The sequence below is a fragment of the Typopeltis vanoorti genome, chromosome 5 (assembly GCF_054136105.1).
Source record: "Typopeltis vanoorti isolate ZY-2024b chromosome 5, IOZ_Tvanoo_1.0, whole genome shotgun sequence".
Lineage (NCBI taxonomy): Eukaryota > Metazoa > Arthropoda > Arachnida > Uropygi > Thelyphonidae > Typopeltis > Typopeltis vanoorti.
The window spans coordinates 51,779,795-51,805,873 of NC_143553.1; the positions used below are offsets into that span (position 1 = coordinate 51,779,795).

Sequence of the window (26,079 nt, forward strand, 5' to 3'; positions counted from 1 at the left end):
AGTTATCATGTAGTCATTCTCTGGTGGCAATGCCATGCCACCAGTGAGCCCCTGTAGGGCCCTCAAGGAAAGAACTTTTATATCCTTCTGCATAAGCCCAAGCTGTTTAAGTCCTTATAACTATATGTGCTCCATACGGTATGTAAAGAGATGGTGGTGCTGGTAAACCTCGGAGTTTCCCCATGCTCCTCCCTTTTCTTACTAACTAGATCTTGGTTATTTTTATAGTAGTAGTTCACTTTATTATTATGGCTATAGGCTAGTGGGTGCCCTGTTCCCGCCACCTGGGCATCAACTACCCAAACATCACCATCTCTTTTAATCACTAAGTCTGGCTTATGCAAACCTGCAGAGGTCCTGTAATATGGTTCCATCGCGGTCACCCAACCTTTGTTCTTAAAGTTATTGTTGTTCAGAATGGAAACTACGGTGTCATGCCTCTGCACGCAGACCCCATGGGTGCGGAAGCAACACTGGGCTATATGAGACAATGTCTCACTGTAGTGGCAGCCAGCCCTATAGTTTGAGTCGTCATTACCCCATCAAGCTGTGCGGGCTCGAGTAGGCAGGGCATTGATCCTCGTCCTGATAAAGTCAATATACTTGAACCCAGGGAGGAGTCTGGTGCCATCCCTTACCCAATCATGCTGGGGAGGCACCAGATATGACTCTTTTAAAGGAGCACCATCTACAGAGCAGTGCAACAGAGATGCCCACCTCTTGTGTTCTGTCGGTGCTGACTCAATTAAAGTACCCTGATAATGAGACCAGCCTTTAGCCTGCCTAAAGTCTTCTTGTATTAATGGGCTATAGGAAGCCTCTCTGCAGATAGGAGAAAAAAGATAGTTCTAACTTCGCGATTCTTGACAGCCGCAGGCTTGGGATCAGCCATCTAAGTGATGGAACCCCGAGCCCACCATCCTTCACCCTTGGGTGGAAATATGCAGTAGGGGTGTCAGGCGGTAGTCAGAGCCATGATCTCGTGGCTGAACGGATAGCCCTGTCCATTCGGGACAGTACCGAGATACATGTCCTACCAAGCACTGACTTGTGGTAAAAGCGAGGTAGGAGATAGTGGGAAAGGAGAAACAGTCTTTGCTGGGGCTTAAGATGAGCTTTCCTCAAAGAAGCAATCCCAGCTTCTAGGATAGAAGGGACAGAAGACCCTCCCTTTGGGAGTGAACATTCCCAAGGTATCTCCACTCTTCCAGGATGGTCAAAGCATGCAACGGCCTCCCGTGCAGGGAAAGCTCTATAGTCTCAACCTTAAGCTTCTTCTCACGACCAAAGGGGACAAGAGCTAAAGAACAGGACTTCTCTACATTGATAGAACGGCCTCGAATAGAGAAGAAGTTAACTGCCCGGTCAAGGAGTTCCTGCAAGCCTATCTTAGTAGAGGCTACGAGAATAAGATCGTACGCATAGGCCATAGCATTAAAGGAAGAAGCGCCTAGAGAGTAGCCTGATCAAAGGAATAGCCATTGCTGATATATCCCATCAGTCCCTATTGCTGAATTCTTATGAATTTAATAAGAATTCATAAGAATTAAATTCTTTTGAATTTAATTCTTATCCAGGTGATATTGTTATTATTATTATTATTTGTCACCTCCAGGGAGTCCAAAGACTCATCGAGGGAGGGCATCTACTCTACAGCTCTGCTTCCGCCACTCACAATCCACCAATTGACCACAGCACCAATGCCATCTACCACCGACTGCCACCACTAGTATTTCCACAGACAATCACAAACATCCATGCCCATGGCAGGATTTGAACCCGCAGCCTCTTGACTGGAGAGTAGACACGCCAACCACTCAGCCAGCCAGACTGGGCTGGCCAAGTGGTTATAAATGCAAGCAAGTTACTGAGGTCATGTCTTAGTAACTTGCTTGCATTTTATAATATGATGACAGTTAAGTTGGATAAAGATAATGGGTTTACAGTGATACTGCTGGACTTTGCAAAGGCCTTTGATAGGATACCACATGGAATTCTAATAAACTGTCCTCATCCTAATCTTTCTTTTTCTGAATTTGAAGTGCTAAAGTACTTGAAGAATAACAACAATTTAATTATTATTGAATCTGACAAAGGAAAGGCTGCTGCTGTTCAAGATAAAAGAGAATATGATAGAGAAATGTCTCTATTCCTTCAAGAGTGTTCTGTTTATGGGCCCTTGCTTCAGATTCTATATCTCATCAGATAAATAGACTTAATTCTCTTAGTGATAATATTTCTAATTGGGATGAAGAACAAAAGAAAAATCTTAAACCCTTCTGTGGTCATCCACCTAGATTATATGGTCTACTGAAAGTTAATAAACCAGGTTTCTTTTAAGACTGGTTGCTGACTGCATAGGATATCCCAGTGATAAGATATCTAAATATTTATCCAGTTTACTTGAGACTTCTACTACAAGATTTTTACCTATAAAAAACATTTTGGATTTTAAAAATAAATTTGTGATCTTCATCTTGGCACGTCTGATGTTATGATCAGCTTAGATATTGTATCCTTGTTTACTAATATTCCTTTATCAAACAGTATTGAATTACTTCAAGAATTTCCTTCTAGTATTGTTCAACTATTTTATTTTGTTATACATTCTGGTTATTTCACCATTAAAAAACAACAGACTGAAGGAACAGCAATGGGCAGACCTATTTTTCCTACAGTTGCCAACTTCTTCATGGAACACTTTAAACAACATATCTTTGATAACATTTCATCTAGACCTACACATTTGGTACAGATACGTGGATAATATATATTTACAATTTGGAATGGCTCTTCCTCTGAGTTACATTTCTTTCCAAATTAAATGGACTACATTTCAGGATCCAGTTCATCTTAGAAAAAGAATAGATAACCAAATAGCCTTTTTAGATCTTCTAATTCTTTGACAACCAGATGGAAGCTTACATTTTTCAGTTTTTAGGAAGAGGGCTCATACAGGCCATTATATCTATGCTGACTCTCACCATCATCCTGGGCAAAAGGCTGGAACTATTATGACCTTATTACATCATGCTTATTCGTTATGTTCTTCTGACAAACTTTTATAGAAAGAATTACAACATATTAAATCCACCTTTTTATCAAATGGCTTTAAGGATTCTTTCATCAAAAAGCATTTAACAGTTATGATATCTCTGCCTCTTCCAATGCAGAAGAAATAACTTGCATTCTATCCCTTATATGCAAGGCATTTCTGAATGCTTAGCAAAAGTTTTAAAACTACTGAATATTTTTGCTGTCTTTTGCCCCATCAGAAAAATGTTACTTCACCTAAGGACAAGCTTCCACCTATAGGTTTTACAAGCATCTACAAGATTCTTTGTTTTTTTGGCTTATCTTATTTTGGGCTGACTGCAAGATCTGCCTTTATTTGTCTAGAATGCTATCTGCACTAAACATAGAGTTCATTGGAACATCCTTCATAAAAGTCATTTCCTCATTGAATATTTTTATAAAGAAATGTGTGAATTTTACTCCGGTATCCTAACTTAACCATATCCTATAATTTACATCTATCCCCTTTATGGGAGATAATGCTTTTTAAATCTGCTAATCTTTCCTAACTTTATTTTTGTATATATATATATATGTGTGTGTGTGTGTGTATATTTTTTTTAAGTTAGGAAATTATTGACCCATTTAATTATCTTACATTACTTACTGAGGCAGCACTTTTTTAGAATTGTCCATTATCGTTTGATTGCTGTTCTGTAATCCTGTGTTGCAGATGCTTATGAAACTTAGGTAAAAATTCTAAAATAAACCAGTTTTAATGTGAGTTTTCCTCTGTTTTCATAGTTATTATTATTGTAATAAATTATGTATGAAAATCAGGAATAAAAAGACAGACTATTAAAACAACCAGGAACACTATAAAACATCAGCTGTATCTTAATTGGAGAACCTATAGAAATAACTAAAAAATTGCAGTACAGCTATTTAGGCATAATTTTTAATGAAGATGGAAAACTGAATGTGGAAATAGACAAAAACTGGTGTGGTAGGGTCAACTGAATAAATTTATACCAAATAAAAAAAATTAGTGAAAACCATACAAGACAGTGTCATGCCAATTTTAATGTATTGATCTTAGAGTTGTGTTAAAAATAAAACAGTCAATCAGAGACTGGAGACCACAAATGTGGTAGTTCTGAGAAAAATTAACAGAATTCGAACGGATGGTATTAATGATAGAACCACATCAAAAATGAGGAGTAGGAAGGAACTTGACAATGTTAGCATTCAGGAAAGTAGTAGAGTAACTGATCTCAAGTGATATTATTACTTTAAATGAATTGGGAGAGGCAAGGTAAGCAAAACAAGTGTTGTTGTTTTTTTCCCAGGTGGCAGTAAAACAATCCAGAAAAAGGTCAAGATCTAGGTGGATTGATACAATGAGAAATGCTATAGAAGACTAAAATATATATGATCTGATGATAATGGCATCTGATAACAGATTAATTTGGAGGAAAATTATCAGTATGAAGTTAGTAATGATGTAGACTTTTCTTGTAATTATTTATTATTATTACCAGCAACTCCAAGGATTACAGACTCGTCAAGGGAGGCCCTAAACATCATGTCAACAACTATTCAGTTCCCACACAGTATCTATCATACCTTGCCTTGAACCCACTCACAGTCATGGCACCCACAACAGACTCTGGCAACTTATTCCACTCATTCACTACTCTCCATGCAAAAAACCTAGTTCTAACACCTTTGCTAACCACACTCTTGCCCAGTTTCCATGGATGGCCCTAGTCCTCCCACCACCAGACCTATTCTGAAAAATATCCTCTGAATTAATCTTATAAAAACCCTTCAGTAATTTGAATGTCTCAATCATATTGCCCCTCTTCCGCCTATCAGCCAATGTCTGCAACCCACAAATCTTCAATCTGTTCTCATAAAGTTCATTCCATAGACCTGCTATTATCTTGGTCTCTCGCCTCTGGATCCTCTCTACCTCCTCCCCATCAAGAAGAAACCCTGGCGCTCAGATCTGGGCACAGTAGTCAAGATGGGGTTTTATCAAGGCTCGATACAGAGGACAAGCAGAGACAAGCAAGTCAAAGTATTCTTCAGTAACTAAAATACCATGATAATATCCTAATACACCCTTTGAGGAGACACACCAGGAATTTGATGATGCTACTGATGATGATTATACTCCACCCAAAAATTTTAGTAACTTAGTCATATATTTATATTACTTGGTAACTTAAGCTTTTGCGTAGACTGATGTCTTATGAGTATGTGTTGTTTTCTGTGTATATGTGAGATCAGTTGACAGGGAGTACCCTCTTAAAATCTTCATTCCATCTGTTTTTATCAGTGCCCTTAAGACCTGAAAGTGGGAGCAGACTGCCACAATCTGTTAGGAATGAAGAGAACAGACTGGAACTTCTGACCAAATTTACTCCTCATCTTCCCATAGTGTCCCATTACTATGTGTATGTATGCATACTTAAAGAACAAGAATAAGCTGTCCGTTTGTGACTTAACTGACTTTTCCCAGTTATATAATTTCTCTGTCCCTTTCATCAGGAAAACAGCATCATTGAAAAGTCAAATTCAGGAGCAACCTTAACAGAATTGAAGCTAGCTAGTATAAGAAGCATCAGTGCAAAAAAAGTGGAGCTAACCGTGGAATAAAAAAAAAAAAAAAAAAAAAAACTATATCTACATAATTGGTGTTATTGAACTTAAGAAAAAAAATACAGTGAGGTATTCTACATAATAGCTATAAAAAATGATTTATTCATTCATAATGTTTACAATGAACATTATGATTCATCTTGAGTAGTAGTGGGAATAAACCATGCCCTAGAAAAAGTAAGTAACTAATGGTATGTTAGAAGTCTATTTTAGGGTCATTGTTTACCTTTATTACTAGCAGAGGTTTAATGTGGGTGATGATATGCATTATGTTTACCTCCCACAGAGTCTCATTGAAAGTGGTTATCAGTGAGTATAAGGTCCTATATTCTCACTGATTATGCAAAATTTGCAAAACTGTGAGGAGGGACGTGTATGTCTCCAGAAGAATTTAACACGTTCGCTGCCAACTACGAGTATACTCGTAGTTGGTATATGAGTACCACAAGCCAACTACAAATATACTCGTATGACGCTTACTGCCAGCAATGAGATTACCCTTACTGACCTTGAAGAAGTGAAAATGCTTGGCATGCGGAGCTAGCAGCGAAAATGTGTATACTCGTAGATGGTATATGAGCCTCACAAGCCAACTACGAATATACTCGTATGACGCTTACTGTCGGCAATGAGATTACCCATACTGACCTTGAAGAAGTGAAAATGCTTAGCATACTGTAACAAACTATGCCTGAGTAGCATGGCAGCGAACATGTTAAATAAGCCGTCTTTGTGGACAAATAGTGGAACTGTCTGTTCATTATAATGCAATGCATAAGATTTTACATGGAATGTTATATGTTTGATCATTGAGAGCATGTTAAATAAGCCGTCTTTGTGGACAAATAGTGGAACTGTCTGTTCATTATAATGCAATGTATAAGATTTTACATGGAATGTTATATGTTTGATCATTGAGAGCGTATTAAAGGATATAGAAGGTATAAAGACTTGAGAGTGATAGTGTACAAGAGACCATCACAGACATTGCAGAAGACACTGACTTGTCAGTATAAATTGTTACACTGTGGAAGCCACAATCAAGTCACATTTTGATTACATTGCCCAGATTTGGTCACCTGGTTTTTGAGGCAAAGAAGAGATTTTGAAAAGAATTTAGAAGGAGTGACTAGGATAGTGTTGGGTCTCTGAATATTGGGTGTGAAGATAGATTGCAGAGATTTTGAAAGAATTTAGAGAAGGAGTGATTAGGATAGTGTTGGGTCTGAAGACATTGGGTGTGAAGACAGATTGCAGCATATGGTAGCAAGAAGGAAGAGGGATGACATGATAAAGGCACATATAAGTAATGAGGAGTTTTATTCAGTTGATTTAGAAGAGATTATTCACAATAATATCTTCTGTATGAGGGCCCCTTTCTCAAAGTCCTAAAAGGATGCAAGACGTGAATTTTTGCACAGTATAGAATGCAGTGAGAGAGTATGATAAGTATAGAAACAAAAGTTAAAAACCAGCACCAAAAGAAATTTGAAATCCTCCAACAACATATTGCTACGCAGCAGCCGCAGTTACATCAAGATGGCATCGTTGGGAACTTATCGTCGGTAACCTTAACCAAAGAAGCCACGAGTGGGTTAAGTCAGGAACACAATTTTGCCGTTACTCCTAAAGAAGTTCCAAAAGCCAAAATAATGGCTTCCATTGAATGTGGGATATGCGACCTGCCTCCAGCAATAGCCAATAATATTTGGTTAGATGTGGCCAACATCCTAATCCATTCTAAGCCTCCCAAAAATAATATCCAACATAAAGAAATTATGGCTCTAAAAGAGCTATGCAATAATAATCACATTACCATAACCAAATTGGACAAAGGAAATGCAACTGTAGTGATGGATACAACAGAATATGAAAGCAAAATGCATGCACACTTCTCTAAGACCAGTCAACATATCAAAATATAGATCAAGATCCCACCAACTCACAAAAGAATAAGGTGTGCAAGTTATTAAACAAAGTCACTTCCTAGCTGAAAGAAACAGTCAACAAACTCAAACCCTTTCACGTTAAAACACCCAGGATATATGGAGATCCAAAAATTCACAAACAAGGTACACCTTTACACTCTATTGTAGATAGCATAAACAGTCCCACATATAAACTCGCTAAACATTTAGCCAAACCACTTACACAAACAATTCTCCCTCTTTTGTTAAAAATTCTACCCACCTAAAAAGTATTTTAGAAAACCACACCTTAAAAGGTTCAGACTTAATGGTGAGTTTTGATATCACCTCATTATTCACAAATGCACAATTAACTCAAACTCGGAACTTACTAAATTCACAATTTCCTCCTGATATATTTCAGCTATTTAAATTCATAGTACAGACAGGTTATTTTACATGGAAAGGGAAAATATACAAACAATTAGATGGGACAGCTATGAGATCCCCCCCTTTCTCCCCCCTTAGCCAACTTCTATATAGAACATCTGGAAAAGCTAGCTATCAACACAGCCACTCTCAAACCTGCCAAAGATTTGGAAGACAGTCATCCTAAGACCAAATTAATATCTGTTTTTTAATTTAATTTAGATGGCACCTAATTAGGACTTTAGTCTTTGTGTTGCATGCTACAATTACTCATACTAGTTCCACTGTTATACCGGATTGCAGTTATCTTGCTTCTCTAACAAACTGTGTTTGTGTGCTCTGAAGATGCTGGATATAATACCAGCGAAATATTAGCATTTAAATTAATAAATAGTTATTTTCTTATCAATCTGTGTTCGCATCTATACCATTAAAATCCAATCAACAAGTACAGAAACAATGGATAAGTGTGTGTAGGGGGGGGATACACTGGATTTTTTTGGTAGATATTTCCAAAGATGAATATTTGTACTTGTGAGGATAATAGTAATAAAAAAAAAAAAAAACTTAAATATATGTGGATATGTATGTATCATTTATTTTATGCTATCATTCTCTGTTTTTAATAATTTTTTAAAATATTTTTGTTTACTATTATATTTCTTCTATTAGTAAAAGTTATTTACTGCTCCTAGACCACAAACTTGAAGGTTATCATATAGTATAGAATTGCAAATAAAATGCTTATATAAACAAACTTTTTTTGTTATTGAAAAGCTTCAGTTTATGTTCATTTTGAAATTTATGTTAATTTTCTTAATGACAGAAATTCCTCTTAGTTTGGAAGGAAATGGAGAAACAGTTAATCAGTCTATAGTTGAAGATGTGACTGCCATAGATCCTGAAGAAAATAGTCTTAACTTTTGTGCAATTTTAGTGAAATGTTTAGCTTTATTAAATAAGATTCCAGAAACTGTTGAGGTATGTAGAATTTTTCATAAAAATTTTATGCAAGGAATATTTCTTATCTTTTTGCTCACGTTTAACTCATTATTAAACATTTGCATTTTAAGATACATTCCTCCTGTGATGAGTCTTGGGACTCCTTGGAGATGTCACGAATAATAATAATAATAAAAAGTAATAATAATTAACTCTTGCTATAGCAAATTTGTAGGGACTAGAAATAGTTATACTTGATAATTGGCTATAATGAATATCTTTTAGTATATTGAAAGTTTATTTTTCGCTTGGTTAGACTGTAATAAATTTAGTTTAATCCTTTATTCAAGTGTGAGCAAACAAAGTTTGCACCTGAAAATATCTTCAGGACTGGGGTAAGGTAGTACAACACCGGGCAACTCATAGCAAAGGTGGACCAAGCTAACTTGCAAGCTAAAGACCACTGAAGAGATCTCACTAAAGGTCGAAACTAGTCTGGGTAGTGGCCCCTCCCTTAATGCATAACATTATATATATCTGCAAGGAAATGTGTTTTGCATTATGGGAGAAACTAAGATTGGAGTTATGTTAGCTTGGTCCACCTTTGCTACGAGTTGCCCGGTGTTGTACTATCTTATCCCAGTCCTGAAGATATTTTCAGGTGCAAACTTTGTTTGCTCACACTTGGATAAAGGATTAAACTAAATTTATTATCTTTTAGTATAATATTGTACTCACGTAGCTTTAATTGTCAGTTTTTTGGCAGTTCGTGTGTTATAGTGATCTAGTTGTTTTATAACAGTGTTTGCAACAGTGACAGCAGAATGTAGGTTCACTCTCACAATGACAAACTGTAGATCATAAAAATATAACTATAGCATACTGTATTTATAAAAATGTATTAGCTTTGAATCATAACATCAGGTGAAATTAATTATGTTGTGCTTTTATTTGGTCCCTAATGGATCATTGGTATCAGGGGAATATAGAAGTTTGTGGCAAGTCAGAAAGTCTGCCATCCTTGGTGAGATGGATAGGAGAGTGGTTTATTCAGGAGTAGAGTCCAAAAGATGGTTTGTGACTAGTGGTGTGCCACAGGGTTCTGTTCTTGGACCACTACTTTTCAATTTGTTCATTAACGATATAGGAAAGGATCTGAGAGGAAGTGTTCACTTGTTTGCTGATTATGCAAAGTTGGGTTGAGCAATTGTGAGTGCACAGGATGTCAAAATTTTGCAAGATGATTTGGATTGTTTGGAGGACTGAGCTAAGAAAAATGGATGTCAATTTAATGTGGCAAAGTGTACGGTTATGCATTTTGGGGGTGAAAAGATTAGCAGCAGTATATCACATTGGTGGAACCGTACTCCAGGAGATTGATGAGACCAGGGACAAATCCCTGGTCTCATCAATCTCCTGGAGTACGGAGTGTTGGTGGATAGGGAGTTGAAGTTTAGGGGGGCACATCGCAAAAGTGGCTAAATCAGCTCATCAAATCACTTGGTTGCTGAAAAATACTTTAACAAGCAGAGACAAACAAGTTATTGTTCCTCTGTATTGAGCCTTGATAAGACCCCATCTAGACTACTGTGCCCAGATATGGGTGCCAGGGTTTCTTCTTGATGGGGAGGAGGTGGAGAGGATCCAGAGATGAGTGACCAAGATGATAACAGGTCTATGGAATGAACCTTATGAGAACAGGTTGAAGATTTGTAGGTTGCAAAAATTGGTTGATAGGCAGAAAAGGGGTAATATGATTGACACATTCAAATTACTGAAGGGTTTCTATAAGATTAATCCAGAAGATATTTTTGAGAATAGGAATGGTGGTGGGAGGACTAGGGGCCATACATGGAAGCTGGGCAAGAATGTGGTTAGCAAGGGTGTTAGAGCTAGGTTTTTTACTTGGAGAGTGGTGAATGAGTGGAATAGGCTGCCAGAGTCTGTTGTGGGTGCTATGACTGTGAATGAGTTCAAGGCGAGGTATGGTAGATACTGTGTGAATGTCAAATAGTTGCTCTTGACATGTTGTTAGGGCCTCCCTCGATGAGTCTGTTGACTCCTTGGAGTTGCCCGAAATAATAATAATAATAAAATCCTTTATTGTCTAATATGTCGCTAAGGGGAATTGAAGAAATATAGCCTAATAAATGCAATATCATCAAGCATTATCCAAAAAAGTTGGATAATGCTTGATGCATCCTGCTAATCACCTGTTATAGTGAAAATTTGCTAATAGTGAATGATCAAAAAAAAAAAAAAATCTGTATTCATATATAAATATAGTATTGTAAGCCTTATATATTTGTAACTAAACTACAAGCTCCTATTAGCTTTATCTTTGATGAATGACCATGTACATAGGTTTTTTTTTTTTTTAAATTTTTATTTGTCTTAATTTTGTATGTTTTTGTTGTTGTTATTTATGGCTCCTTTCTGTATCATAATTATTTGTCAAGTGAATGATCATTCATAGTGAATGATCAAAAAAAAAAAAAAAAATCTGTATTCATATATGAATGCAGTATTGTAAGCTTTGTATGTCTGTAACTAAACTACAAGCTCCTATTAGCTTTATCTTTGATGAATGACCATGTACATATGTTTTATTTTTATTTTTTTTAATGTTTTTGTTGTTATTATTTATGCCTGCTTTCTGTGTCATAATTATTTGTCAAGGTAAAAGATCACATAGGAAATCTAAAAACATGTAGTTGCAAATAAGGAAGGAGTAAGTCCACATCTTTCTCACAAAAGAATAGAAGCAGAAATACTTTTCTAAAATAGGAAAGTTATACTTTCTCATAATCGTATCTCTTTTTTCTCAAAGAAGTTAATGCATTGAGTAAATTGATCATTGAAACCACTTTGAATCATTCAGTCTATCACAGAAAATATAGACAATGGCAGCCAGTAGTAGCCATTAGTAACTGGAGCATCATTTAATTGCCAACAGCACCACAGTAATACAAAATAAAGTATATTAAGTGTGCTGATTGAATAATCAGACTTGCTTAAAGCCTATGGCTCCATGCAAAAAAAATAGGGGAAACATAAAGGAATATTTTTAGCAAGTATCTGCTAAATTTTTGCTGAGAATATGGAACAGTCATTAATAACAAATTTTTCAACCTAAAGTTGTGCATAAATTCATTTGGAGTGACATAAAAACAAGAAAGTTATTGATTTATGTTATCATTGATAGCAATGAATTAGAATGGTCTGATACAAGGGCAATGCAAAGAATTTGAAATAGGAATAAGAACTCCATGGTGGATATAGGAAGTTAAACAGTCTACAAAAAATATAAATAAATCATATGAAAAGTGGCTATTAAGCGTGAACAAAGTGGCTGTGTGTGAACAAAGTGGCTATTAAGCCACTGTGTTCACACACAGTGGTTTAACGCTGCATGTGAATACAGTGTTAAGAACACACAGAGAACAAATAAGAGAATTATCGCATACAGTCATAGAATGATGCATCTCTTAATTGCATTCATTTTAGTAAAATTATGGAGACTACAACCATGTTACAAATAATTACTTTAATTTCCCAATGTTTCGTCCTTCACATTAAGGTTATCATTTGGAGTATATATATATATATATATATATATATATATATATATATACACAAACACAAGACATACGAAGACAACATACACATCTACAACAGTGGACAAATTTAAATTTCTCGTCACTGAATGTAAACAGCCAACCACAAATCAGTGATAACAAGAACACCCAACTATTAACAAGAAATGATAACAACAACCAACCAGAATTAAGTGATAACAGGAGCTTCTAACTGCCTTCAATGAACAGTCATGTGATTGACCTTTCTAGCCATGCTCTGAAGAATAATGAACTCTTGCTGCTTAGTAAAGGCTTAAACTTTGCTGGGGCACCCAGGACAGTTAACAAATTGGATTTTATATACTATATTGAAAGAAACATAACATTTCTCCCAACTGCCATTGCTGATAAAATATGATTAGAAACCTTGAACATTTAAAATAATATTAAATCAATAACTAGTAACCTAAACCAAATCTGAATTGGCAGCTGTGAAATCTTTAAAAGCAAATCAGAACATGTTAATCACTAGAGCTGATAAAGACAGTGGCAATGTTATTTTAAACCGAACGACCTGAAAAAAAATATGAATCAATTAGTCTCAGACAACAGCACCTATCAACTTGTAAACTATAATCCAACTAATAGGATTAAGAAGAAAACAGAAAAATTACTTAAATCAGTTACATCCTGGCCCACGGACACAGTTAAAAAAACTACTTACGTGCTATGCTCGTTCCCCGAGAATTTATGGTTTACCCAAGATTCACAAGCAGAACGTACTGTTGGGCCGATAGTTGAAGGTATCGACAGCCCCAATTATCATCTAGCCAAGAAACTAGCATCAACACTCAAGGAGTTGGTAGGTCATTTCACCTCCTTTATTAAAAACACACAACACTTTGTAAACAAAAGTAAAGATATCACACAAGAAAAAAGTGATTTATTAGTCAGTTTTGGCATCTCTGCCTTTTTCAAGAATGTCCCAATCAATAATACAATTCTTCTTTTACAGACAAATTCCCTCTGGATAACACAGCACTCTTTGCCCATGTACTATACTATGCTCTGACTATTTTGTGTGCCAAAATACTTTTTACCTGCAAAAAGAAGGCACATCTATGGGCTCATCGCTATCTACCCCCCCCCCCCTTGCCCCCAATTGTTAACTTTTAAATGGAAACTTTTAGCAACATACTCTAAATTCCTCTACTTGAAAACTCAAAGTCTTGCTTAGATACATTGATGATATTTTTGTTATCTGTCCCATGGCCACCAGACATTAGACAAAAGCCACCTAAATAAACAACACAAACACATACAATTCACAATTGAAACTAAAGTCAGAACTCATCTAGATACACGTCTTCCTTCCAGCAGTCTTTCCTTCACTGTTTACCATAAGTCTACACATACTGGCCAATATATACACATAAACTCCTACCTACCCAAGACAAAAACTAGGTGTCATTAACACACTAAAAAACAAGGCTTTGAACATTTGCTCCAGTGAACAAGCAAGTAAACATGAATTATCAACAATACCTTTCTGAAAAATGTGTACAGCCAAAATACTATCAACAAAATTGTTCACAAGACTCAACTTAAAAACAAAAATTATATTACGATAAAACTGTAGCCATTCCATACATTAAAGGTATATCTGATAAAATAAACAGAATACAGGTAGTTCCCGTCTTTACAAATTAATTGGTTCCTGGCTACCGTTTGTAAATTGGGAATTCATAAAGCAGGAGTTTATTTTCCTTAGAAATAACTCTAAAAGTGAGGATACGTTCATAAGAAGGAATATATAAAATGAATATTAATGATAAAAGATTTTACTGACCAAAGATTTACATATTTAAAAAATAACATAAGCAAAATTTTATATTAAAAAAGATTCTCTGAAAAAAAATTAGCTCATTTCTATGTTACCGGGTGAATTGGTAGCCGTCGAGGGAATTATATTAGGAAGCTTTGGTGCATCTTTTTTTTTTCTTTCAAAGAAGACCTTGAGTATCATCTGATTCATTGACTTTCACTTCTTTTCATTTAAAATAGCTTGATAGCAAGCAGAAGCATTATTCATTTTGTGGGAAAATTTCTTAAATCGTTCAGTCTGAATCATCTGGTTGAATGATTGCTTGAGCTTTTTCGAGAAGGTTAAATGCTTCTTCTAGTCCTTTTAAAGTGAAAAACTGAGTTGGAGCTTATATTTGTTATCTTCTTTGTCTTTTTCCTTCTTCATTTTCTTTCTTGTTCCTCTAATTCAAGGAGATCATTGGCTGAGAGTTCCATAGTGTGAGATTGAAGCAGCTCATTAACATCACCTTCCGAAACTTCCATTTGCAACTGGTTTTTCAGATTTTGCAGCCTCACTCTCGGCATTTGCTGGTTCACCTTGTACTTTAATGTTATGCCAACCAGTTCACCTTTTATAGCAGTCAAATCACCAACTTACTTGCAGCAAAAGTCTCTTTGCAGTCATCCCCTTTTTGGTCTTTCAGCATCATTTTAAAAATCGCTAATGGTTTAGTACAAATTGTTGCATAGGTAATAGGCATGTTTAATCGTTGAGTTTGGTCACTTATCCAAGCAGTTAACAGTTTTTCCATATGAGGAATTATACTGTCCATTTCTTTATTACGTAACTATATAGGCTGCATAGATTGCGTGTTTTTTTACTTCTTTCAAATATTTTTCTTTATCCTTTAAAATGGTGCAAACTTTAGAAGCAGCAAGAGAAAATTTCCCAGAAAGCTTTAACATTGCTACCCGCTTGATGGCTGGTAATAATTTCATTAATAAAATCAGATGTAATTGAAAACTTGAATAACACACTCGCGTCGCCAAGGCTCATGAGTAACTGAGGATTGTTCTAACTGATCATTACCTACTGTGTAATTCCCGTACATGCCCCTAATCGCCTTCGCCGCATACAGCTTAAAATAAAAATTCTAATCCAAAAATTCATAAAGATAAAAATTCGCAAATCGAGAACTACCTGTACTACAGAAATACAACCTTAATGCTACCTTTATAGCTCCTGCAAAATTAAAACCTTATTCAACTCATCCTAGGATCCACACCACTGGCCCACCCTGGAGTATACTGTGTTCAATACACCTGTAATTTGTCGATTCAACTATATAGGTGAAACAGGATGTACAATTCCTATTAGAAAAAAGGAATATAAATGGCATATTAAATTTGTGTTTAATATCTAAGTGTTTATTATAATTAGGACTGTAAGCAATCTAGGATCATAACTCTAATATAACGTGTTTTATTATGGATTAGGTCACCACTTTGCTGTATTAAAACTGTCTATATGAATTTGTTCTTGGATGATGTTATAAAGAGAATATAGCTTTGATGTAGTTAGTTTTTTTTTTTTTTTTTTGTTCTTCACTAGAGGTCAAGTCAGGGAATGATGATTGGTCAAATCATTGTCACTTTGGCTTACTGTTAGAAATGTAATGTAATTTGTCTTTGTGTATATATATATATATATATATATGTGTGTATACTCCAGATGATGACCTTAATATGAAGTAATTGTTATTATTATTATATGGACATCTCCTTGGAGTCTGAAGACTCATTGCGAGATATCCACTCTATCCACACAATCTACCATACCTCTCCTTGAACTCATTTACAGACAAATCACTCATGACTGACTCTGGCAACCTATTCCACTCATTCACCACTTTCCGAGAAAAAAATCTAGTCCTCACACCTCTACTTCTACTAACCTTTATTCAACTTCCAGGGATAATCCCATGTTCTGGTCCCTCTAGCCAAATGCTGAAACATTTCCCCTGTATCATCCTATAAAATGCTTTAAGCAACTTAAATGTTTCTATCATATCCAATCTTTTTTTCTCCTGTCAACCAACTTCTGCAATCCACACACACTCAATCTATCCTCATAGGGAACATTCCACAGGCCACTCACCATCTTGGTGTCACTCGCCTCTGAATACTCTTCACCACTTCCTCATCCCCCAAGAAACACAGGGGACCAGACTTGACCACAGTAATATAGATGTGGGCATATGAATGCCTTATAAAAGAGGAATGACAACTTCCTTATCTCTACTAGTTAATGTGTTCTTCAGTAGCCAAGTAATCTTATGGGCTACCTTAGAAACCTCAGCAATATGTCCTCTAAACTTTAACTCTCTGTCTACCACCACCCTAAATCTCTAGCTTCATCTGTTTCCTGGAGTACAGTGCTATCAATGTGATAAACGATTTGTAATCTATTTATCCCAAATACATTTCTCAACATTAAACTGACACCCATTAACTTTTTCCCATACTGACAGCCTATTTAAATCAGCCTGCAAGCTCTCCACATTACCTTGATTAACTATTACTGTATCTAATTTCACATCATCAACAAACAACTGAATATATCCTTTCAGTTTATTTCCTATATCATTTATATACAATTAAACAGCAATGGTCCCAGCACTGAACTTTGTGGCACACCACTAGTCACCTGTTTTCGCCTCGATTCTGCCCCCTCTATATACCACATTTTGTTATCTCCAGCAGCCATCCTCTTATCCTTAACCAGTGTTATATCCATCCCCATTTGTTCTAATTTGAAACTTCCTTATGCAAAGGAATTATTTTGCCCTCTTTCCACTCCCTTGAAACACTACCAGAGCTGAGACTTAAATTAAACAGCCTAGTTAAAGGCATTACCAGTTCCCTTGCACATTTTTGCAAAACGCTTGTTGATATCGCATCTAATCCCACAGCTGTATTTACATTGAGATGCTGCAATATCCTAAGAACCTCCAATTCATCCACCTCTGTTCCCACATTAATGTCTGTCACATAGGTTAAAGCAGTAACCTCACTAGGATGATATATTCTTGCAAATTGGTCACTCAGTAACTCAACTATTTTATCTGCTTCTGTCTTCTCATGACCACCATCATCACTCATTAAGGTTAATCCTCCATAGTCATTCTTCCTCTTACTTGCCATATAACGAAAGAACTCTTTTTGGGATTTCCTTTGACTTGCTTGGCTAGATTCTTTTCATAATCTATAATCTGATTTTGTCTTCCTTGCCATGCTGGTCACTTTTCTTGCCTAAGCCTCGTACTGTTCATGAGTTTGTTGGTCACCTTTCTCCTTATATACCCTACACAACATTTTATTCTTCTGCAGCTCATGCTTAATGATATTACTCATCCATCTAACTCCTACCTGATTAGCCCTCCTCACCTTAGGTATACAATTTAATATTGCTTCCTCTAGATGACCTTTAACTACATCCCATGCACTACTAACATCCTTATCCTGCAGTGTTTTATGCTATGGTACAGATTTAAGCTTCTTCCTAAGCATGTCATATTCACCTGCCTTGTAGTTTCACAAATGCCCCTTCTTGATAGAATATTCCTCATGTTTTACAATCTCCAAAGTCAAGACCACATGGTCACTTTCACCAATTGTTGTCAATATTGTCACCTTGGTATGGATAGCTCTTCTGATCCTATGACCAGGTCCAATACTCTCCCATCCCTAGTCCTCTTCATCACATGCTGCCTTAAGTAATTATCTCTCAGCAGGTGTATAAATCCTATTTTCTTCCATTCTATATCTCCATAATTGAAATCTCCCATAATAATCATCCGATCTGTACTCGTACTAATTTGGTGATGCATGTCTTCCAGATCATCTGTGGAACTCCCTGGTCTATAGCAACAGCACTGTATATTTTGTCTTAGTGGCCCCAGTCACTGATCCAACTCAGAAGTCTGTTATATCCAATCCCATCTGTTTCAATTTATTTACCAGCTTGTTGTGTGGTAGTCTATCAAGAGCTTTTGCAAAATCCAAGTATACCACTGTTATATGCATCTTCCCTGTTCAAGATATTTGTCACCTTGTTATAGTACATAAGTAAGTTATGAAACATGATCTCCCCTTAACAAACCCATGCTGATAACCACAGAGAATACTGCTGTTATCATCCCGTTTCTGTATCCTACTTCTCTCTCTCTAGTACCTTCATCACAACTCCATATATATACTGCTCTATAATTTGGAGCTACAGCCTTATCACCACCTTTATGCAGTGGATCAATTTTTCCCTCCTTCCACTGCTTGAAACCTATGCTGCTACAAGACTTTTATTAAGCAGCATGCCAATCTACTGCCATATTCCTGAAACATTCCCTTAAGATGTGATGAAATAGTTAAATAAATAAATAAAATAGTTTCAAACTGTATCAAATAATAGCTATCTCTGTATGCTGTTTGAGGACATAAGTGGAACCTTTGTTTTTAGCTCTCTGTGTTGATGTCATGCTGACAGAGTTGGGGATTAGCTAATGTGTAAGCTCTTTGGAACTAGTATTACTGTTTTGCTTATTTATTTTATTTCTTATTACTTGACAGATAATTAAGGAAAGAAGTCAGAGGGAGCTGTTAGCTATAATAAGAAGAACTTCGCAACAGGTACTTGACAATGTTCAAATCATTGTGCCTCCAGTATCAGGACATGATGTTCCTAGTTTGACACAGACTCATGGACAGCCTCATCTTTTAGAACTCTTGGAACTAGTATTTGAACAATTCCGTTGTGTAGCAAGTGCACATTATTGTGTCTTGACTAACATGAAACGACAGTGTGTAAGTTTTTTGCTATGCATTATTATCATTAATAAGTTTTTTAAATTAAAAAACAAAAACGTAAATATTGGTTCATTACTTTTATGCTGTAGCAGCTATTATTATAAGAGGTAAAAAATATGTTTGATAAGAAAATCATTGGATAATTCAAAAAAAGAAAAAAAAAAGAATGCCTTTGATATAATAAAAAGGGCATAATGTATCAATTTATTTGTAACTTGTGTAAACCACAGCAACTCCACTGCCCAAAGTTATATTCTCATAAGTTCTCTAGAAAATTTAAATATAACTATAACAAATAAATGGGTATATAATCTTTTTTTTATAGTAACTTAACTATGCCAACTATGCCTTTTAGGCTCTTTATTGTAATATTTTATACACATCTACTAAAAGATTATTATGAAAAATGTAACTATATGACATGGGATTGTTACAGTTGAGGCCTGGTCTCTGATAAGATCCAACAATTTGGAATAGCTATCAGGCCAGTGAAACCAAAAAGCACTAATAAACAACAAATATGTGGGCTCCTGAGCAGAGTTCATGCTTTTCATGTAGTGCAAATCAAGGTACCTCCAGTGCAGAAGGTTATATTCTCATAAGCTCTCTGGAAAGTTTGAATCTGGTTGTAAAAAATAAATGGATATATAAAGTCCTTTTATATAATAATAAAACTATGTCAGAATGAAGTGTTTTAGGCTTTTTATTATAGTATGAGTTTCATCTAAGTAACATGCGGACCCTGCATAGGAAGTCGGAATAACGCGTAGTGAAAGAAGATTATAGTATGAGTTTCTTTCTTAAGTTTGTTGCTGATTTTAAATGTGTTATTTTTAATTATTTTCTCTATTAGAATATTCATGGAGAATGTGGAGAAGTAGCACTCTATCAGATGGCTGATATATGGTCTAAAGTTCAGTCAGTTGTAAGTATTTAGTTTCATAGACTAATAACATCAGTATTGTAAAGAAACGCATATGTTACATTGTCTTAATTTCATTTCCTTCCATTGCTGTAATGGAAATTTTGTAAAGCCTGTTTTTAATTATATTTTCAGTTAGTTTGCACAACCTGTTGTTGTGAGTTTTTATAATACTCTTGTTCCTTTTTTTTTTTCTCTACTTATAGAATAAATTTCAAAGAAAAACTCATGACACATCCCCACACACTATTATATAAAGAAAGGTTATGACCCTCCTATAGTTTTTTAGAGATTGTCATAGAGAATGGCATTTGGCCATAAACTTAGTTGATAAAAATTCTTAAATTTATTGATCTCATCTGAAGCCTTCTTTAAGTCTGGAAATGACAGCACCTGACAGTTTTTTGGAGGGCTTGAAATTTCATGCTTCAATGTCATTGTTATTGTTGTCCTTTAGCACCATGTCTGTTTCTGGAAGTCAAGGATTATGGCATTATACTTTTGGTTTACTGCTTATGTTGAATTGTGCACTGCAGTGATAATAAGGTTATGGAGCTTGGTATTTACTTGTATCATCTAGGTGCTGGTCATGAATCACTTTGATCTTTCTGTCTGTTGTATCGGTTTTGTTAGAGAAAGTCTTCCCAAGAGTGATATGTCATTATTGAAAATTGTCAATGCTCTTATCAAGGTTTAAAAATCGTTTAATGGAGGGAGTCATATGGGACAGAAAAATAGATGATTGAGGTTGCCAGAAGTTTGGGTGCTGATTCATAGGCTTTTGTACAGCTTGTATAAGTCCACATGCTAGCTTTACAAGAAAGAGAAATTTTTTGGTTATGTTTCTCTAACTTCATGTCTTTACCTATGACATACTATGATCTGTTTGATTAGTGGCTGATGGTCTCTCTCTGTGGTAGTAATACTTCAAGAGCTCTGATGTCACAGAACTTTGTTGCCGTATCTTTGCTACATATGATAGGCATGGTTGAATAATAGTGTATTATGTGTGCACTTACTCATGACCAATATAAAAATAGAGAGCTTTTTTTTTGGATTGCTCAAGAGTACTTACAGATTAGCCGGCCTGGTTGGCCGAATGGTTAGCGTATCCGCTCTCCAGCCAAAAGGCTGTGGGTTCAAATCCCACCATGGGCATGGGTGTTTGTTATTGTCTGTGGAAATTCTAGTGGTGGTGGGCAGTAGATGGCGTTAGTGGAGTTGGTGGAGACAGAGTTGTAGAGTAGGTTCTCTCCCTAGATGAGTCTTTGGACTCCCTGGATGTGTCACATAATAATAATAAAAATTTGTCTGGGGATTATTATCCCCTTAAGAACTATTGTTGTACTTTCATTTGGTGTTAGAATGTAATATCATCTGCATAAAGTAAACAATGAACTCATCAAATTCTTGATATATACCCTCAAGAGATGTACAGACTACTATGATAGTACTATACAATTAAGGTTACATTATTGCTAATCTCCTGTCAGCAGTTTCCCTCCAGATTAGTCTATTACTTGTCAGCACCCCAATATTGTCATATCTAACATTTCAGTCCTCTAAGGCACTTCTGACTGAGTCAATCCACCTAGATCTTTGTCTTCCTCTAGGTCTTGTTTCTTGGCACCAAAAACCTGTTTTACTAACCTTTCTTCTACCATTCTGTTTATTTGATCTAAGGTTGTATCACCTTAGATTAGCTCTGCTTACACATTCTTGAATGCTAACAGTCAACTCTCTTCCTAATGTCTTAATTTTTAATATGATTCTACTATGGTTACTATTTGTTTAGGCCCCTAATTTTTCTCAGAACATTCATATCTGTGGTCTCTTTTATCAAGTCTCTTTTGATCAAGTATTAGAAATAAAACACTTGATCTTTGATCAAGTGCTTTATTTCTAATCCACTCACAGATCCATAACTTAAAACAGATATGAACACTGTCTTGTTCACTACTAGTTTAGTGTTTAGGCTAAATTCTCTCCTATTCCATATAAAATTATTCAACTAGCTTCCCACCATACCAGCTTTGCTTATTCTGTTGTCTATTTCTAGATTTAACTTGCCATCTTAACTAAACACTGTACTTAAATAGCTGAAATATTTTACTTCTATAGGTTCTTCATTGAGAATTCTGCTGTGGTGTTCTGTATTCCTACGATTTTGTAGTTTTGGTCTTTTTTGTCACTGATTTTCATATCAAATTTGTTACTTCTGTTATTCAATTTAATCAGAGAATCCAGGGGACTTGCACTGGATGTGTTTAGGAGTACAACATCATCTGCCCAAGCAAAGAGCTAAGTTTAATATCTCTGATTCTAATATATTACTACTCTCTTTCGCTATGCAAGCCATATAGAGGATGAATGAGAGTTGAATAGTGTGCACTAAGTCCTTAAACCTGATTTTACATCAAACCATCTTTTTGTGTTTCCTTTAATTCTAACTGCTGCCTTATAACTTAAATATAGACTATGTATACATCATTATCTATACCAACGGCATTTACTGCCCACTACCACCACTAGTTTTTTTTTTGTCTGTAAATTGCATGTGTTTTGAAGGCTGACTTGTCTGTATGCAGGATGAAAAACCTGAGTTTCTAGGAGAAAAAAACCTACTACCTCCATATGAGATCAGCTAACTCACCTTCAGTTGAAAAAAACCCATATAAAGATTCCTCCCATCACAATGAGAATTGAACTCAGGCCTTTTCCAATCAAAGGGGACAGTGTACTGTCATTGTGCTATGGAGGTGAACACTGTGCAGACACTGTCGAAAGGTTATTTTTCACTTGGTCAGACTATAATAAATTTAGTTTAATCCTTTATCCAAGTGTGTGCAAACAAAGTTTGCACCTGAAAGTATTTTCAGGACTGGGGTAAAGTGGTACAACACCAGACAACCGCAACAGTGGCCCTTCCCTTAATGCATAACATTATACACATCTGCAAGGAGATGTGTTTTGCATTATGGGAGATGCTGAGATAGGAGTGTTGGTAGCTTGCTCCACCTTTACAAGGAGTCGCCCCGTGTTGTACCACTTTACCCCAGTCCTGAAGATACTTTCAGGCGCAAACTTTGTTTGCACACACTTGGATAAAGGATTAAACTAAATTTATTATAGTCTGACCAAGTGAAAAATAAACTTTCAACATCCAATAAACTTTCTAAATCCAGAGTAATTTAATGAAAATGGTGCAGCTCCTATAGGAGGAGATGACCATGCTAATGCTTCTGCCTTGGTATCTCCACTTGGGCCTGGCTCCCACTGAAGAGACCTCAATAAAGGTCAAAACTAGTCTGGGTAGTGGCCCTTCCCTTAATGCATAACATTATGCACATCTGCAAGGAGATGTGTTTTGCATTATGGGAGATACTGAGATAGGAGTGTTGGTAGCTTGCTCCACCTTTGCAAGGAGTTGCCCGGTGTTGTACCACTTTAGCCCAGTCCTGAAGATACTTTCAGGTTCCAACTTTGTTTGCACACACTTGGATAAAGAATTAAACTAAATTTATTACTGTGCAGACACTACTCGAAAAGGTAATGTAAATCACTATCGTTGAATGCTGACGTGACCATCACGACATCTCAGTGCACTCCTGGCTCTCTCTTTCATTGTCCAACACCATATTTAATTCCGTCACTCACTTGCATAGCCCTTTTAAAAACATAATGTTATGCACTGTATGAGCAGTGTGGACACGCCAGCAGCTCGCTGGCAGATATAAGCTCATCACCACCTCAGCTGTGTGCGTGGTCTTTGTTGTTGGCTTGCTCCATTGGCGAGACAAAAGTCTCATTTTCCTCCATCCTACTCTGAGGATCTCTCCTATACAAAACTTAAGTACAGATTCTTGTTATATTTTCATGATATCTCAACTATTTGCTATAAAATGAAAATGAAAATCTGACTTGACAACCTCTATTTGACCTGAACCCAGCTTATTCTTCTCCAAGTGTTTTTTTTTTTTTCTTTCAATTTTTTCTTATCCTCTTCTCAAGAATTTTTGTAAATCTTCCCTTGAACACTTAGTAGATTAATTCCTCTATAATTTTCACATTAAGCTTTATTTCTTTCTTTATTATAGATGGAAACTATGAGAGCTATATTATAATCATGTGGAATTTGACCTGGCCAGGTTCTGTGAATTATGCAGTATAACCACCATAAAATGTTTAATAACTCCATATTTTAGCCTTTCTGGTTTGAATATTATACTTCAGCTGCCTTTCCACATTTCAGGTTTCTGATAGACTTTTTTACCTCAAATATTGATATGTACTCCTGTTTGCATTCTTCTTGAATATTTTCTAATACTTTTCTGTCACCACTTGTTTCATTTAGTAATCTCTCAGGGTAATTACTGTAGACATCTAAAATATTCTTTTCTCTAGTTTTTATGCTATCTTTATCATCTTTGATTCCTTTTACAGTAATCTTCTCTCCATTTCTAAACTTTTTCTATAGCCCCTAGAACATGTTGCCATCTTCCTGATATTTATTTTCTATATTCTTGCTAAAGTCTTCCTAAAGTCATAAGTCTTGCCAAAGTTATAAGTTATGTAAAAGTAGCCAAAGCAAAAGTCATGACTTTTGTTTTATCTCCCTTTACACATAGCATATTTTTCTCTGTATTTTTTTAGGACATCTGCCAACTTATTTGCTGTTGCCATTTGGTATGCTTTCTTCTTTTACCAGGCTGCTTTTTTAACTTCCACCATGATGGTTTTATTTTGCTATCCTTGCAAACAACTTCAGAGTTTGCCACTGAAACTCCTAGGTTTGGTTCTTGTTTTCGAATTGTTTTATTTTTTTTGGAATAACGTTTGTATAGTTAAGTCTGCAATTTACCAGAAAAAAAGTGCTCAACTTGAAAATTCTTTTTAAAACTTTCTTACATATTGTTCTTTACAGTGATTCTCCATAAGTAAATAGTTGAAATTGCCAATTTAGATATCATGTTTAATGCCACTATCCTTTATAATGTGATTTTTATAGATGATAAATAACAGTGAAGATACTGTGCACCCTTATTTCACAATAATCTGATCCTCTATCCCAATTGGTATACCTCCTGTTGTACTAAAAGCTTGTGCTCCAGAATACCATCTTCTTCTTCTTTTCAGCCATTTTCTGTCCACTGCTGGATGAAGGCCTCCTCCAGTTCTTTCCACCTTTTCTGTTCTTGGCAATGGTTTCCCCAATAAACTCTGACAGTTCATCACTCCACCTTCTTTTAGGACATCCTCGGCTTCGTTTCCCTTCTTTAGGAATCCATTTTGTAAGTATGGTGGTGCATCGCTCATCTTCTCTTCTGGATAAATGTCCACCCCATTTCCATTTTAGTCGCTTGTGGTGAAGAATGATGTCAGTGATGCGAGTCTGGCTTCTTATCCAGGTGTTTCGCTTCTTATCTTTTAATGTGATGCCTAGCATCAACCTCTCCATTTTTCTTTGAGTTGTTGTTAATTTATATGCCAGTGTTCTTGTTAACGACCAAGTTTTGCAACCATATGAGATGACTGGTAGTATACACTGGTTAAATGTCTTCCTTTTTAAACAGAGTGGGACATCATCATTTTGAAAAATGTTTTTCAATTTTCTGAATGCACTCCAGGCAAGTTGAACTCTCCTATTTATTTCCTTTTGGAGTCCTCAGTTTAGGTCAATGAGATGACCTAAGTATGTATATGAAGAGACTCTTTCCAAAAATTTGTTTTCTATTATTATGTTTTTTGGTGTTACTCAACGATTAAACATGATTTTAGTGTCTGTTTATCTTTAGACCGACTTTTCTGCTTTCATGATATAGGTCTTCTATCATTATATTAAGGTCTTCTGGAGTGTTTGCAAAAATTATGATATCATCTGCATATGTTATCATCTGGTGTGTTAAGTTTCTGTTATTAATTTTTATACCAAGGTTTGTCCAGTTTATAT

The 26,079-nt window shown here is 35.8% G+C and overlaps 1 protein-coding gene across 1 annotated transcript in view; it reads left to right on the forward strand.

Annotated features, from left to right (window-relative positions):
- Sec8 (exocyst complex component secretory 8) overlaps positions 1-26,079 on the forward strand; it is a 519,950-nt gene that overhangs the window by 147,698 nt on the left and 346,173 nt on the right. The window contains exons 9-11 of the mRNA XM_090392988.1: positions 8,845-8,999; positions 18,971-19,204; positions 20,061-20,132. Coding sequence (XP_090249114.1) covers positions 8,845-8,999; positions 18,971-19,204; positions 20,061-20,132 — 461 coding nt within the window. The remainder of the gene's footprint in view (positions 1-8,844; positions 9,000-18,970; positions 19,205-20,060; positions 20,133-26,079) is intronic.